At 46.1% G+C, this 16,157-nt stretch overlaps 1 protein-coding gene across 1 annotated transcript in view; it reads right to left on the bottom strand.

The window, feature by feature from the left end:
- Positions 1-16,157, bottom strand: part of cep128 (centrosomal protein 128) — a 28,735-nt gene that overhangs the window by 12,350 nt on the left and 228 nt on the right. The window contains exons 2-19 of the mRNA XM_084150911.1: positions 15,725-15,908; positions 15,437-15,523; positions 15,124-15,250; positions 14,792-14,925; positions 14,449-14,540; positions 14,303-14,375; positions 13,949-14,068; positions 12,813-12,899; positions 11,751-11,825; positions 11,507-11,642; positions 11,093-11,235; positions 10,379-10,666; positions 9,238-9,594; positions 8,771-9,097; positions 6,075-6,239; positions 5,198-5,374; positions 3,535-3,594; positions 3,013-3,205 (exon numbers count right to left, since the gene is read on the bottom strand). Coding sequence (XP_084007037.1) covers positions 3,013-3,205; positions 3,535-3,594; positions 5,198-5,374; positions 6,075-6,239; positions 8,771-9,097; positions 9,238-9,594; positions 10,379-10,666; positions 11,093-11,235; positions 11,507-11,642; positions 11,751-11,825; positions 12,813-12,899; positions 13,949-14,068; positions 14,303-14,375; positions 14,449-14,540; positions 14,792-14,925; positions 15,124-15,250; positions 15,437-15,523; positions 15,725-15,889 — 2,806 coding nt within the window. The 5' untranslated portion in view covers positions 15,890-15,908. The remainder of the gene's footprint in view (positions 1-3,012; positions 3,206-3,534; positions 3,595-5,197; positions 5,375-6,074; positions 6,240-8,770; positions 9,098-9,237; positions 9,595-10,378; positions 10,667-11,092; positions 11,236-11,506; positions 11,643-11,750; positions 11,826-12,812; positions 12,900-13,948; positions 14,069-14,302; positions 14,376-14,448; positions 14,541-14,791; positions 14,926-15,123; positions 15,251-15,436; positions 15,524-15,724; positions 15,909-16,157) is intronic.

Raw genomic sequence — 16,157 nt, forward strand, 5'->3', positions numbered from 1 at the left:
GGTCTGAGTGGGGAGGGGAAAACTGAAAACTAGCTGTTATTGGCAGAGAGGTTTGGAACACTTTTTCTTATCGTTCTATTAACTAATTTCAAAGTATTTTAAACAGCTCTTACACTAAAAGGGCATTATCATCATTTTCACAATTCCACTGAATTATTCCAACCTCATAGTGTGTAAATATATATAAAGCACCGGAAAATCAAGTTTTTGCCTGCACTTGTCCTTTAAGTTGGGTGACCAGAACTTAAGCAATTGAAAGGTAAGAGGGAGAAAAGTACACTGGCACTGGCAGCAACTGTCAGCAATAAGTTACGATGATCAAAGACATGAGGAGTGCACCCAGTGAACCTTGGATCTAGATAGAACAAATACACCTAAGATGTGTTGTTGTTCGTTCCTAATGAGAGAGAACATTTCCAGATGGCCCAATTTAGTTTTCTGTTGTTTTGTACCAAATAGCGCCAAAGATATACTGCTACCAGCCTCTTTGCCAAGGGTAAGGCAGAGTTGGGGGTTAGACAGCATCATTATTATGGTGTCTAGGATCCACAATGCTAGGGCTGGGAATTGCCAGGGACCTCACAACACGATATTATCACAATACTTAGGTGCAGATACGATATATATTGCGATTCCCACAAATCTATATGCATTGCTATTCGATACAGCGAATTTATTGCGATTTGATGTTCCAAACATATTGCTCAAGTATTCAGAACCCTTGACTTTTTCGACATTTTGTTACGTTACTGCCTTTTTCTAAAATGGATTAAATCGTTTTTTCCCCCCCTAATCAATCTACACACAATACCCCATAATGACAAAGCAAAAACAGCCAAGAAAACGCAGGAGTAGCTTCGGGACAAGTCTCTGAATGTCCTTGAGTGGCCCAGCCAGACACCGGACTTGAACCCGATCGAACATCTCTGGAGAGACCTAAAAATAGCTGTGCAGCGACGCTCCCCATCCAACCTGACAGAGCTTGAGAGGATCTGCAGAGAAGAATGGGAGAAACTCCCCAAATACAGGTGTGCCAAGCTTGTAGCGTCATACCCAAGAAGACTCAAGGCTGTAATCTCTGCCAAAGGTGCTTCAACAAAGTATACAGTAAAGAGTCTGAATATTTATTTTAATATAAATTTGCACAATTTTCTAAAGATCTGTTTTCACTTTGTAATTTTGGAGTACTGTGTGTAGACTGATGAGGGAAAAAATGTATTTAATCAATTTTAGAAAAAGGCTGTAACGTAACAAAATGTGGAAAAAGTCAAGGAGTCCGAATACTTTCCGAATGCACTGTATGTCTGCTGCAGAGAGACAAGAGAGAGCATGAGAAAATGAGTTTTGATCAGTCATGGAAATAAAAATGCTGAAAACATGTTGGCTCACTATTTACATTTTAGTCATTTAGCAGATGCTCTTATCCAGAGTGACTTACAGGAGCAAACTAACCAAGCAAACTAGACGACAAATTTGATATGATGTAGCTAGCTAGCTTTAAATACAACCTAGCCAGCTATAATTCCTGCTAGCTCACGTTAGCTAGAGAGCTTGTTTCAACTGATTTGCTGGCTAACATTAGGTAGCTACCATTAGAGGGATGACTGTTCTCATAAAAGTTTATTGTGTAGCAAAAAAATGAATGAAGCTACGGTGGTCATTTGTGTCAAGTCTGACTACTGCAGAACTGCTTGTCCATGTGCTAGCTAACAGCAACAAGCCCAGACGAGCTAGCTAAACGTTGTCAGCATCCAGCAGTGATTAGCTGGTGGTTGCATAGTAACGGCGTCACCAGCCAGAATTCTAGTCGGGCTGGCACCAGTTGTGAAACTGGGCTGCGCTGGCCCTGGTTTCCCTTGAACCAGCTTGAATTTGAGAATTCCACTCGAGTCACCTCGAATTAGGCCCTTTTAAGTGCGAGTGGAAAAGAGGACTCTAGTCGGCTCGGGATTCGAACCAGCGACCTTTCGGTTACTGGCCCAACGCTCTTAACCGCAAGCCTATCTACCTATTTAAATAGAAGGTGGAGAACAAACTAGCTGTACGATGAAAAATACTGGAGTTTTGCCGCAGGTACAGCCGATTAGCACTAGTTAACGCTACCTAGCAAAAACAATATTGAAGCATCGATATAATATTGTCCAAAATAACATAGCGATATGTAACTGTATCTATTTTTTCCGCCCATCACTACACAATGCCCGCTGTTCCAGTCAGTATGTGCATGTGTGTGTGTGCATGTGTTTTCCAGCCAGGCAGAGCAGCACAGCACCTCTGAATGAGAGGGACTGGTTGATTAGGTCTTTGTCTGTCTGTCTCTGTCTGTGTCTGTCTGTCTCTGTCTGTCTCTGTCTGTCTGTCTCTGTCTGTCTGTCTCTGTCTGTCTGTCTCTGTCTGTCTGTCTCTGTCTGTCTCTCTCTGTCTGTCTCTCTCTGTCTGTCTGTCTGTCTCTGTCTGTCTGTCTCTGTCTGTCTGTCTCTGTCTGTCTGTCTCTGTCTGTCTGTCTGTCTCTGTCTGTCTCTGTCTGTCTCTGTCTGTCTCTGTCTGTGTCTGTCTCTGTCTGTCTCTGTCTGTCTGTCTGTGTAAAACAGAGGGAGGAGGGAGTTTAGAATTAGACAGAGGTTCCCCTGGTTGTTTTGACCCTGCTCTGCTGGGTCCCATTCTCTAACTCATTATCCAGAGTTGAGTTTAGAAACTGGGAGCGAGACCAGCTTTCCTGTGTGGATGTGAAGAAATTAGAGAAACAAACAAGTGCATTTGCAGAAATGAACACAAACAAAGAACTATAGACAGAAACAAGGACACTCACGCAGATAGAAACACTCAAAAAAAAAGAGTGAGAGCACTCCCATAATGAGGCTAGCTACATGTTGGACAATTCATTAGCAACCATATAGATGGAACAGAACCAGTCTGGATGAGCCCATATTGCAGCTCTCAAACTGATGTACGGGAGCTTTAGAAGTTGGCCCTCAATCAATGAATGAATGAATCAATGGGATCCAGCCCTACCTTTCTTCTCTGTGCTGATGGAGTGCAGTAGTTTCTCCTGCTGGTCCAGTCTCTGTAGCAGGGCCTGTTGTTCAGAGTCTCTGCTCTGTCTCAGTCCCTTCAGCTGTTCTCTGTCCTGCTGGACCTGCCGACGCAGCTTCCTCTCTCTGGCCTCACGCTCAGACACCTCCTCACACAGCCAACGCAGCTTGGTCTGGAATACACACACACTGTTACACACACACACACTGTTACACACACACACTGTTACACACACACTGTTACACACACACACACACTGTTACACACACACACACACACACACACATACACACACTGTTACACACACACTGTTACACCCACAGCCTCCTTTCATAATGCAGTAATATGCAATCTTACACACAATGTCACACATGCAGGTTGTTTCCCCACCTCTCACATTCACACCAAATAAAACCTGATGAACTGGCAGTTTCTTCCTATAGCGACAGGCAGGTCAATGCTTTTAAAGCATCTCTATAAAAGATGGATAATGTAGTGTACCTTGGTCTCAGCCAACCAGCGATGAGGGTCTTTCTGGAGTCCAGGATTGAGGGATATGGCCTAGAAATAACAAAGACAGTTAGGTTTAGAACTTTGGAACCATCAAGTGTGTGAAAACCCTCAGCCCCAAACTGCTCCCACCTCCTCAGAACAGTGAGTGGGAGTTACAAAATGGTCAATTCCGGCAACATCACACACAGAGTGGGGAGAGACAGACGACATTCTCTGACTGTCACATAAAAGAAAACGTCTCCTCCCCTGACATACCCCTCTGCTGTCAACACAGCCTGTGTCTCTGCATGGGTCAGCAGTGGAAGACAGAGTCGGGCATAACGGAAAGTGTGTACGTGTGTGTGTGTGTGTGCTTGCTTTCCTGCATGTGTGTGTGCGCGTACGTGCGTCTACAACTATGTGAAAGAGTGTGATCATGTACAGGTGGAGCAACCTGCTTCTTTCTCTCCCTGTTCCATTCAGTGATCAAAAGCCTTGTGTGTAACGTTGGGAGGCTGATAAAAGGTGTGAAAGTGCAGGATATATTATAGGAGGAGTAAAAAGCTCTGTTTGACAGACAGCACCCAGGTGAAATGAAAGAAAGAGGGCCACAGCACCGGGGTAGAACAGGCAGCAGAGCAGTGATGTCGGAGCGGGGTGTGAGTGTCTGTGTCTGTGTGATGCATACTGCCTACATAAACAGGTGTTTGTTCAAATCTCCACCAAGGAGCGAGAAGAGGGGGAGGATGACAAGGAAGAGAGGAAGGAGGATGAAGAATATGAGGAGGGGGAGAAGGAAGGAACAAGAGGAAGAAGGAGAAGAGGAGTAGCATGAAGGAGGTGTTATAAGTATCTAATAGTTCATGAAAGACAGCTTAAAGCTGCTTGTTCCTTTCTTAACCTTTAACCCTAATGATCCCCCTCATTAGCCCAATCCTTGACACAGTTTGACTCTTTTTTAACATGATAAATGACAGAGGAACATTGCATTAGCCCGACTCGCCTCGGTGCATATTGGAAAATCTATATGCTGGAGCAGAGAGGGCTAACTGGGGTCGTTAAACTCAGCGGCGAGGGAACAGGACAGGGTATTGTGGGAATATTGTATATTGCCTTAAAGAGACTGGGACATTTAAAGGCTTTTTTTGTTTTGGACTACAAACACTCACACATTCATGTACCAACTCTGTGAATGAATACAGATTATTGCAAATAATTTAATGTTGATAACTATTGCCTATACGAAGTCACCTCTGAGTCACTCTAATCATTATTACTGTATGAGGTATTATTGGTTGGGTTACCCCTGTGCTGTGACTTGTGTATATATGGTGTGTCTTATCCACAGGCTATCTGGCAAACAGGCTACACTTGGCAGTCTCTTCCGCTGATGTGTGTGTGTCTGGTAGCAGTCCTCTCTCTCTCTCCTATACACTAATCATATCGGCAGTGTAAATACATGTCTGGCGCCCGGACAAAAAGCTTTATCTTCACCCCTCTCCAACAACACCGCTACGGGTTTAGATAGAAGTCTGTGTGTGGGGAATAGGTAAGGATGAGTAGGCAATGGTATGTGTGTATGGAACAAGTTTGGGTGTGTGGGAGGGTTAGTATGGAATAGGTCCAGGTGTGTAGGAGTATGTGCCTATCGAGAATAGTTGATGGTGTTTACTTTGAGTTTGTCCTGTGAGTCCTTGGACAGTGCTCTGCAGGCAGCGTCTATCTCCTCTGCTACAGAACTGAGGATGGACTCCTGTTCAGTGTCCAGACGAGACAGTCTGTCCTCTAGTGTAGCTACAGCCTGCTCTGACCCACGCCTCCGCTCCTCTCCCTGAACCATGCACTTCACCTGGAGGAGGACGAGAGAGAGAGAGAGAGAGAGAGAGAGAGAGAGAGAGAGAGAGAGAGAGAGAGAGAGAGAGAGAGAGAGAGAGAGAGAGAGAGAGCTCACGTTTACAACTGTGGTTATTATGGCTTGGTCTTCCTCTATGTGGAGGAAAATGCTATAATGGAAGTTTGGCCAAGCTTCCATTTCCAATATCACAACAGAAGAGACTCTAGAGAAAAACAGACAGACGGATGGACAGGTAGGGCAGAGACAACCTTGAACATCTGACCTCTCTCTCCACTTACTCCCTTATGAACCGTTCTAGTGTCAGCTCCTCCTCCCCATAGAGTCAATACTCTCTGGGTCTCTATGGAGATACATGAATCAATATGTCAATATAAACTAAGCGACCAGGGGGCCAGGGGAGAGGGAGGCTGTGTGTGGATGTGTGGATCATTAACGTGTCTGTGTGTGTAAAGTTAATAAGAGCTAGGCCACTCAGTGGATACTGATCCAGCAGAACTTGAGTTACTTTAGTTAAATACAGTGATGTCTGACAGAGGAGTGGATGGGTGATATTCTTTAGTAATGTAGGTAAAACTGTCTGTGGTCATAAAGGATGTGTAGGCGTCTGTTCAAGCCCAGCATTAAGTTGATCTTAGATCTGTGGTTAAAAGCTTCTATCTATCTATGTCTTTGGGGAAGACCATTTGGGGCTCACCTTGTCATCCAGTTCCTGCTTGAGTAACTGGTATTTCCTGCGAAGGTGTGAGCGTTGCTCCTCTCCTCCGCTCAGCTCCTCTGTCATCCGGTCACACTCGGTCTTCATCCTGTCCAGCTTCACACGCAGGGCCCTCACCAGCTCCTTGTCCGACGCTGCATCCGCCTGCAGGGAGGATGCGCAAAAAGTGTTCAAAAAATTAAATACAAAAATGTGTTAAAATTGGAAACCATCTCCAACGTTTTAAAAAACATAGGAGATGGATGTTTTCTTCCAGTGTTTTGAGCAAGCGAGGAAAGACATTTGAAAAAAGAGCCTTAGATGCCATAGATGGAGGATTGTGAACACGAGCCCAGAGAAGGAAGAGAAAGCCTCCAGCCACCCAAGTCATAGGCTGTTCTCTCTGCCACCGCACGGCAAGCGGTACCGACGTGGAACCAACAGGACCCTAACAGCTTCTACCCCCCAAGCCATAAGGCTGCTACAGTGGGGAAAAAAAGTATTTAGTCAGCCACCAATTGTGCAAGTTCTCCCACTTAAAAAGATGAGAGAGGCCTGTAATTTTCATCATAGGTACACGTCAACTATGACAGACAAAATGAGATGAAAAAAAATCAAGAAAATCACATTGTAGGATTTTTTATGAATTTATTTGCAAATTATGGTGGAAAATAAGTATTTGGTCACCTACAAACAAGCAAGATTTCTGGCTCTCACAGACCTGTAACTTCTTCTTTATGAGGCTCCTCTGTCCTCCACTCGTTACCTGTATTAATGGCACCTGTTTGAACTTGTTATCAGTATAAAAGACACCTGTCCACAACCTCAAACAGTCACACTCCAAACTCCACTATGTCCAAGACCAAAGAGCTGTCAAAGGACACCAGAAACAAAATTGTAGACCTGCACCAGGCTGGGAAGACTGAATCTGCAATAGGTAAGCAGCTTGGTTTGAAGAAATCAACTGTGGGAGCAATTATTAGGAAATGGAAGACATACAAGACCACTGATAATCTCCCTCGATCTGGGGCTCCACGCAAGATCTCACCCCGTGGGGTCAAAATGATCACAAGAACGGTGAGCAAAAATCCCAGAACCACACGGGGGGACCTAGTGAATGACCTGCAGAGAGCTGGGACCAAAGTAACAAAGCCTACCATCAGTAACACACTACGCCGCCAGGGACTCAAATCCTGCAGTGCCAGACGTGTCCCCCTGCTTAAGCCAGTACATGTCCAGGCCCGTCTGAAGTTTGCTAGAGTGCATTTGGATGATCCAGAAGAGGATTGGGAGAATGTCATATGGTCAGATGAAACCAAAATATAACTTTTTGGTAAAAACTAATCTCGTCGTGTTTGGAGGACAAAGAATGCTGAGTAGCATCCAAAGAACACCATACCTACTGTGAAGCATGGGGGTGGAAACATCATGCTTTGGGGCTGTTTTTCTGCAAAGGGACCAGGACGACTGATCAGTGTAAAGGAAAGAATGAATGGGGCCATGTATCGTGAGATTTTGAGTGAAAACCTCCTTCCATCAGCAAGGGCATTGAAGATGAAACGTGGCTGGGTCTTTCAGCATGACAATGATCACAAACACACCGCCCGGGCAACGAAGGAGTGGCTTCGTAAGAAGCATTTCAAGGTCCTGGAGTGGCCTAGCCAGTCTCTAGATCTCAACCCCATAGAAAATCTTTGGAGGGAGTTGAAAGTCCGTGTTGCCCAGCGACAGTCCCAAAACATCACTGCTCTAGAGGAGATCTGCATGGAGGAATGGGCCAAAATACCAGCAACAGTGTGTGAAAACCTTGTGAAGACTTACAGAAAACGTTTGACCTGTGTCATTGCCAACAAAGGGTATATAACAAAGTATTGAGAAACTTTTGTTATTGACCAAATACTTATTTTCCAACATAATTTGCAAATAAATTCATAAAAAATCCTACAATGTGATTTTCTGGAGAAAAAAAATCTAATTTTGTCTGTCATAGTTGACGTGTACCTATGATGAAAATTACAGGCCTCTCTCATCTTTTTAAGTTGGAGAACTTGCACAATTGGTGGCTGACTAAATACTTTTTTCCCCCACTGTAAATAGATAGTTAAATAGTTAACCAAATAGCTACCTGGAATATCGGCATTGACCCTTTTTGCAACTCTTTTGACTCATCACATACGCTGCTGCTACTGTTTATTATCTATCCTGTTGCCTTGTCACTTTATCCCTACCTATATGTACATATCTACCTCAATTACCTCGTACCCCTGCACATCGACTCAGTACTGGTACCCCATTTATTTTCTTCTCTGCATTGTTGGGAAGGGCCCGTAAGTAAGAATTGCACTGTTATTCTACACCTGTTGTTTACGAAGCATGTGACAAATACAATAAAAATATAAATAAATGATTTGGTTTTAATATAGGGAGTGTTTGGCAGCTAATCACGGATAATGGGGGTAATATTATTTCACAGAGATGTGTTAACATTTAAACCGCAAAGGATGTGAACACGAACCAAGAGCACAAGAAGAAAAGGTTGGTGCTAACCCTGCTCCGGAGCAGGTCCAGCTAGCCCTGGGCTAAGGTTGGTGCTAGCCCACTTTAGAATGTGCAAGTGTGAACACTCACCTAGCCCTGGGTTCTTAGCCCTGGGCTAAGGTGCAGTGTGAACGTGCCTTACATGAACCAGTACCTACCTTGATCTCCTTGAGGTGTTGCTCCATCTCATTCCTCTCCTTCATACAGAGTCGTAGCGTCTCCTGTATGTCTCTATCCTGCTTGGCCCTGCCGTCCTGCACAGTGGCTCTGACACTGGCCAGCTCCTTCTGGTGCACCTCCCTCTCCAGCTCCAGCTGCTGCCCCAGGGAAGCCCTCTGCTCCTGGGCCGCGGCCAGCCGCACCGCCCCCTCCGCCCCGTTCCTCTGGAGCTCCCTCTTGGATGCCTCCTCCTCAGCTAGAAGGGTGGTGAGCTGGGCATGGGCGGTGGTTAACTCCTTCATGGCTGCCTGGAGGCTACGTAACTCCTTAGAAATGAATGTCACTTTATGCTTAGTTATTTTATATTTTAAAAGTCCAAAGTTGTAGTGTCTAGACCCTGGGCAAAAGCAGTACACTATATTAGGGAATAGGGTAACATTTCAGACTCGGCTATTAAGTAGCCTACCTCCTGGTCTCTCTGGCTGCGTCGGGCCACGGCCTCGGCCCTCTCCTCCAGACTCTGGTTCTCCTCTCTGAGCCTGGCCTGCAGGACAGACTGCCGCTGGGCCTCCTCCTCCAGACTCTGGTTCTCCTCTCTGAGCCTGGCCTGCAGGGCTATGGAGGCCTCCCTCACCTCCCTTAACTCCTGCTCTAGGCCAAGGTGACGCGCCCGCGTCTCCGACAGCTCCACGTCTTTACGGTGCACCTCTTCCTCGCTCCGAGCCAGACGCCCCAGCACCTCTGCTAGCTCCCTGCGCAACCCTTCAGCCTGCTGGGAGAGGGCTTTCAGCTGGGCCTGGGACAGCTCTCTCTCCTTACACGCCTGGGGGTAGAGGAGAGGGAGGAGAGGGAAAGGACGAGAAGGAGGAGAGTGAGACAAACGAAGGGAGAGATATGTGGAGAGGACAATGTATGCAAAGTGCAAACACCAGCTTCAACGTAGATAGTAAAAAGCTGTCGCTCAGCTCAGATCTGTATTAAGGCTATAGGCCTAGCCCTGGTCTGTTTAAGAAAGATTGGTTCGCCTTTCCGTCTCTGATCCCACTCTAACAAAACACCCCACTGTCTAATCTGCTGTCTGAGGGACTGTCTGCAAGGCTTTGTCCCAGCTCAGAGCTCCACTCCTAATCAGTTAATTGAGCAGTTAATTCTCTGCCTCCTAATTTATTAAGAGGAGAAATTATTCAGGGTATTCATTCTTGTCACGTAGAGAGAGAGAGCCAGGTGTCAGTCAGTCAGTCAGCTGCTGCTGGGGAGAGAGTTTGGAGGTGACTCATTGCTCAGAAAAAACAGGAAGGTGACATTCACACTAATAATGCCTGGCTGACTGACTACAGCTAATCATTTAGCTAAGGCCAGTCACCCATACCAGCAGCCCCAGTAGATCTAGCAGCTCACGCTTCCACACCCCTGTATATGAGCCTTGTGTTCTTCAGCCTCATAAGGCCAGTATGACTCTGAAACGCTTTGGCAGTTGCTCTTTCAGTATTAGAAAGCTTTGCTAAGAGTAACTGAGAGGAGTGCATTTGATCACTCTTCTGAACAGCAACAGGTCATCCACAAAACATACTTTGATGCATCTCTTTCAATGCACCATCAATACAGACCTGTTTGGCTTTCTCCGTGTCCAGCTGGGCCTGTCCCCTCAATTCCTCCATGTCCCTCTCCATCCTCTTACACTTGGCCCTCCACTGTCTGACTGCCTCCTGGGCTCTGGTCTTCAGCTCCTCCCTTCTCATGGAGCTGTCCTGGAGCTGGGCCTCAGTGTCCTCAGCCCTGAGCAGGGCCCGGGCCCGCTCAGCAGCACACACCTCCGAACGGCCCTGGATCTCCTTCAACTGCTCCAACATCCTCAACTGCTGCTGCTCGCGCCTCGCCAGGTCTGACGACAACGCCTGGGGTAGGAAGGGGGTGAAGGAGAGAGGGAGAGTGGGATGGGAGGCGAGAGCGAGAGAGAGAGAGATTCAGTGAAGGTAGCAGAGACTAAAAAACTGTGGAAATATATCCACTATAACTTCATTAAGTAAAAATATTTCCACTACAATATTGTTTATTTCTTTGTGCTTAGTGGGGAGGGTTTGATATTTCCCTTCAGTGAACTGACAGATCTCAGCTCTATGAGGCGGATAATTGACTGTTAGCTAGCTAAACGACTGATGTTCTACTCTGACTGTCATCTCACTTGGCACATTTAACCAGATCAAGAGAGAGTTTGCAGCAAATAGAAGCTGTGGCACAAAGATAACCTGATTTAACCTCATTCAGGCAGACATGCATACACACATCTACTTATCGACACACACACACATACACACACGTACCTCGACCTGGTTGCAGAGCTGTGTTCTCTCTCGGTCTTTGCGCTCCAGAGTCCTCCTGAGATCGTCCACCTCACTGAGGACAGATGTCCTGCTCAGCTGGGCTCTCAGCTCCTGCACCTCTCTCTCTAGCTCCGATGACCGGTCTACATGTAACAAAAACACACCACATTCGAAGTCAGACAACACATGCCATGCTCTACACGTCAGATAACACACATGCCAAATCCACACAGCCTTCATTTAGTGTTCAGACAGGATGCAACCTCCACAATTTCTGAAGAAAAAAAACGTATTCCTGTGGGCAGCAGTAGGTCAGTACCTAAGCCCAGGCATTCACTCTCCTCCCCTCCCCTCCTTTAGCCGACAACCTCCACTGAAAAACCCTTAACCCATGAGAGCTCCAGCAGTCAGTACCTAGTCCCAGTCCTGCTCCTCTCTCCTCCCTGTCCATGCGAGTGGCTCTGGGCTGGGTAGTGAGCTGGGAGATCTCCCTCTGCAGATCCATACGCTCCTTCTCTGTCCTCAGCAGCTGCACACGCATCTCCTCTACCTGGGAACACACACATGGAGGAGTTTACCCACACACAGAATATGAATTTGATTAACACTGTAGCACCCAACACTACACACACACCTTTAAGAAGAGCTACTCGAGTACCTGTTGTAGAAGAGCGCACCTGCCTCCTTCTGATTGGTCCAGCTGTCTCCTGGCCTTCTCCAGCTCCGCCTCCATCTGGAGGACAGATCACATGATTAGTGCCAAGAGTTTTATCTGGTCAGGTCACACGGTCAGGAAGAAAAACCTTGCCCTTCACATGACCTCGACAGATACAGGCACATTCATGAGATCCCTTTCATTATACAACCAGGAAGTACTTCAGCTCTTATAGAATGATATCATCTGCATTCTTCGACTTTGAAAAGGCAGAAAGTGGGATACAGAATATATGCCTAAAGTATGATTTGCATGCACACACTTTTTAAATACTTTAATTTGAATCCACAAATCACATTACATTACATTTACATTTACATTTTAGTCATTTAGCAGACGCTCTTATCCAGAGCGACTTACAGTTAGTGAGTGTATACATAATTTTTTTATACTGGCCCCCCGTGGGAATCGAACCCACAACCCTGGCGTTGCAAACGCCATGCTCTACCAACTGCGCTACATCCCTGCCGGCCATTCCCTCCCCTACCCTGGACGACGCTGGGCCAATTGTGCGCCGCCCCATGGGTCTCCCGGTCACGGCCGGCTACGACAGAGCCTGGATTCGAACCAGGATCTCTAGTGGCACAGCTAGCACTGTGATGCAGTGCCTTAGACCACTGCGCCACATCATAAAGGATTCAAACATTTCAAAGGTCGTTGATGCAAGGACACAAAAAGCACCTTCTCCTCCACACAGCTGGTCTGCCCATAACAGCGGAAACAGAGCAGTACCTAGTCAGTTGTTTTGTTCTACTCTTAGGCAGGCCTGCAATCTGAAGGCTGCGTACAGTAAGCCTATGTACGTGGCCGAGACTGCCAAATATCAATGCCACCAACTTGCATTGCTATCCCAGGCTGTCCAGGCGTGATACAAGGGGCTGGTATTTAATGAGCTTGTCAGAAAAGGCCTGTTCCATGTAACAATCAAATGAGCAGCCCACTTCCAAAATCAGCACCTACCACACACACACACAAGCGCAGACACACAAGCGCAGACACACACACCTTGGTCTTCGCGCTCTCTGATCTCAGTAGTTTGTTCTTGACGGCCTCCTCAGTTTCCAGGTCCCGAGCCTCTCGCCTCCTCAGAGCCTTGATAAGGAAACCATAGAGAGTATATGAATGATACGTACATGTACACACACCACAGCACTATAGGTCCCCTGTAGCTCACTTGGTAGAGCATGGCGCTTGTAACGCCAGGGTTGTGGGTTCGTTTCCCACGGGGGGCCAGTATGAAAAATGTATGCACTCACTAACTGTAAGTAAGTCGCTCTGGATAAGAGCGTCTGCTAAATGACTAAAATGTAAATGTATACATTTAGTATGTAGTATCACATTCAAACTAAATTAACTAACGTGCCTTTTAGCCTGTAGGCAAGTTGAGAATGGAAAAAGCTAAGGAGAAGAATAGCCTTTAGGCTAGTTGATAACCGAACAGTCAGGAGGAGAAACACGAGTAATAGTGTTACAGTAGATGGCTAGCTAGCTTCCATCTCCACTCAAAGAGATCATGTGTTGGGTTTCTAATAGAGCTTAGCATCCCATCCCACACACTCCTGTTTCTGTGGTGTTTTGTAAAGGCTTAGTGATGTATTACAGCCCCATAACACACCATCCACCAAATGACTCATCCTTTCCATTCATTCACATCATGGCAGTACAGTAGAGTAGAGTAGGCCCACTGGAGTGTAGCCTTATAATACAACTACAAAGGCCGACCTCTCCCTTGCCCCTTCTCCCTTTAGTAAAAGAGATGATTTTCCTCTTCATTTCCTCTCCTCTTGTTTATTTACCCTTAATTTGAGAACACATACATTATTTTCCCCTAGCCTTGGGCAACCGGCTTCTCATTAGAAGAAGAAGCTCTCTGCAGTGGAAAGAGATGCAAATGACTTAGCCACCTCTCTTATCACTGCTTCTGTCTGAGGAGGGGAGGAGAGGGTTAGAGCTGATACATAGTTAAACACTGCCCCCCAGTGGCAACCTTCGGATCTGGTCTTAATTTGAAAACAACACTGACATGGAAAAGGCTAATTGCAGGGACGGGAGGACAGCTAGAATGGTTTGGATGAGAGGGGTGGATGGTGTGAGATGAATGTGGGTTATATTAGGGAAGGGTAGAAGTCAAGGTGTCCCACCTCCTGCAGTTCATCAGACATGTTCCCCCGCTGTTCTGGTCGTCTCTCTGACACGTTCTGTCGCTCCGAACACATCTCCCTCTCGATCTCCTGCAGACGCTTCTCCACACGAGACGACATCTGGGGGAGAAAGTCACTGTAGGTTACAGCACTAAGCTTTCTAAGATCACATCTAGAGTGGAGCACCTAACGTTGGAATAATGTTTTTACAGTTATGTATTTAATGTGAATTCATGTATGATGCTATTACATTGACATTTTAGTCATTTAGCAGACGCTCTTATCCAGAGCGACTTACGGTAGTGAGTGCATACATTTTCGTACTGTTATGTTACTGTTATGTCCCTAACTTACCGAGTCCTGTCTCTGTGAAGTCGTCAGGTGCTCAGAGAGATTCTCCAAGGCTCGCCTGGTGTCAATGTCAGACCTTAGAAACAGGGAAACAGGAATTAATTAATGAATTAATAAATGGTACATTTTGGACCTTACAGGGCCTCTACCTGTTCCTCCTGAGGATTTCTCTGTCCATGTCGTCCCCCAGTCTCAGCTGATCACTGCGCAGGTCTCTGAATGACTGGTGCAGGACGTGGACCTGAGGAGGAAGAAGACAAAGAGAACACTTGCACTCCTTAAAACGTTAACAAGGGCTGCATAATACTGTTATACCACTGTCGTACCCTGATACTACCAGATTCAACTGTTACTGAGAAAACTTTAGGGCACAAAAACAATGCAACGCGCCCTCTGCTGGTTCTTGCCTCTAACTGCACTGCAACAGTGAGCGTTGAAGTGACGACATCGAACATGCAGAGCTTTGACAGATAAGGTGGTCTCAGGACTTACATCCCCGTCTGGCAGGCTGGGGTCTCTGAAGCGGACTGTAGCTGATCTAGACCTCCTTCTCGCTCCTCCTTCTCCGGCTGACTCAGATCTCCCATAGTCCTTCAAGGGAGACGTGGGGTAGAAGCGCTGGCCCTCTACAAACATAAACATAATAAACTGTAGGCTATATAACTATTCTATAACTGTATAACAGCACAGAATTGTTTTTCGAAATAAAACAGTTATAATAAGTAAAGTTTCTAAATTAATTCCACCTGCCCCCTGGTCTTTTGACCTTGACTATCTGTCTGTCATAGGTCTCACATCTAGACATTATATATAGCATATATCACCTGAGCCATAGCCAGCCTCCAGGTCGCTGGTGTGCAGGGTGGAGGCTGAGGCACTCCGGACCCCTGAGGAATTACGCAGCCTCTGGCTCTGCAGCTGAGAGATAGACTCCTCCAGATTCTCCCTCAACTAGAGAGGGGGAGGGAGGGGGAGGGAGGAAGGGAGGGGGGAGAGGGAGAGACAGGATGTACTAGAGAACTTCTGACAATGTGTTGACTGAGTTTTACAGCACACAACCTTCATGTATAAAATGAGACGTGGGCAACTGAAACTAAACAGTTGCAGACATTACATTTTTGACAATGTTTTACTTACTGCTGCCATGGCTTCTGCCTGGTCATCTGTGTGCTCTCTGTATTGCCCCAGCATCCGGTCCACTTTGTTCAAATTCCTACTAGTGTCCTAGAAGGAGAAATTAGCCATTAGTGCTGGCTATAATGGTATTAGGAAAGACAATTCGTATGCAAAATATTCGAAAGGTTTTGATTGGTTTCAATAGATTAATCTGTCACATGTTGTTTGTAAATAACAAGGCAAATATTTCCACAACTGCATACAGTTCTTGACTGCCATTAGCAGGGAAAAGAAAGGAGACTAGCCTACCTGTAAAGTACTCGCCAAGGTGTTAATTTTCTCAGAAATGCCTGCAGCATCAGGACCTGTTCTGTGACTTTCCCGTCGCAGTCTGGAGCTGGCATCCCGCCCCCGTGACCGTGATCTCAGCCCCCTCGTCCGGTCGAAGGCGTCTGACTCGCTGGAGGATTCCATTGTTTTGGTCAGGGGTAGCCTTTAAAAAAAAAAACTTTACTGCTGAGATTACTAATCGCTGATTAGCAATTTAACTAATCAGATTAGCAAACTAGCAAACTGGAAAATGTAACGTTAGCTAGTTGCATCTCATCTTTATGACAGTTCGTTTTCTATTCAAACTCAGTTAGCTGTACATTTTTGTATAACTAGCTATGAGTATGGAAGCTAGCTAGCTAACGTTATGACTGTTAGTAAATCAGATAGAAAACTGTCTAGCTAACATTAA

This window comes from Coregonus lavaretus, assembly GCF_964263955.1.
Source record: "Coregonus lavaretus genome assembly, chromosome: 33".
NCBI lineage: Eukaryota > Metazoa > Chordata > Actinopteri > Salmoniformes > Salmonidae > Coregonus > Coregonus lavaretus.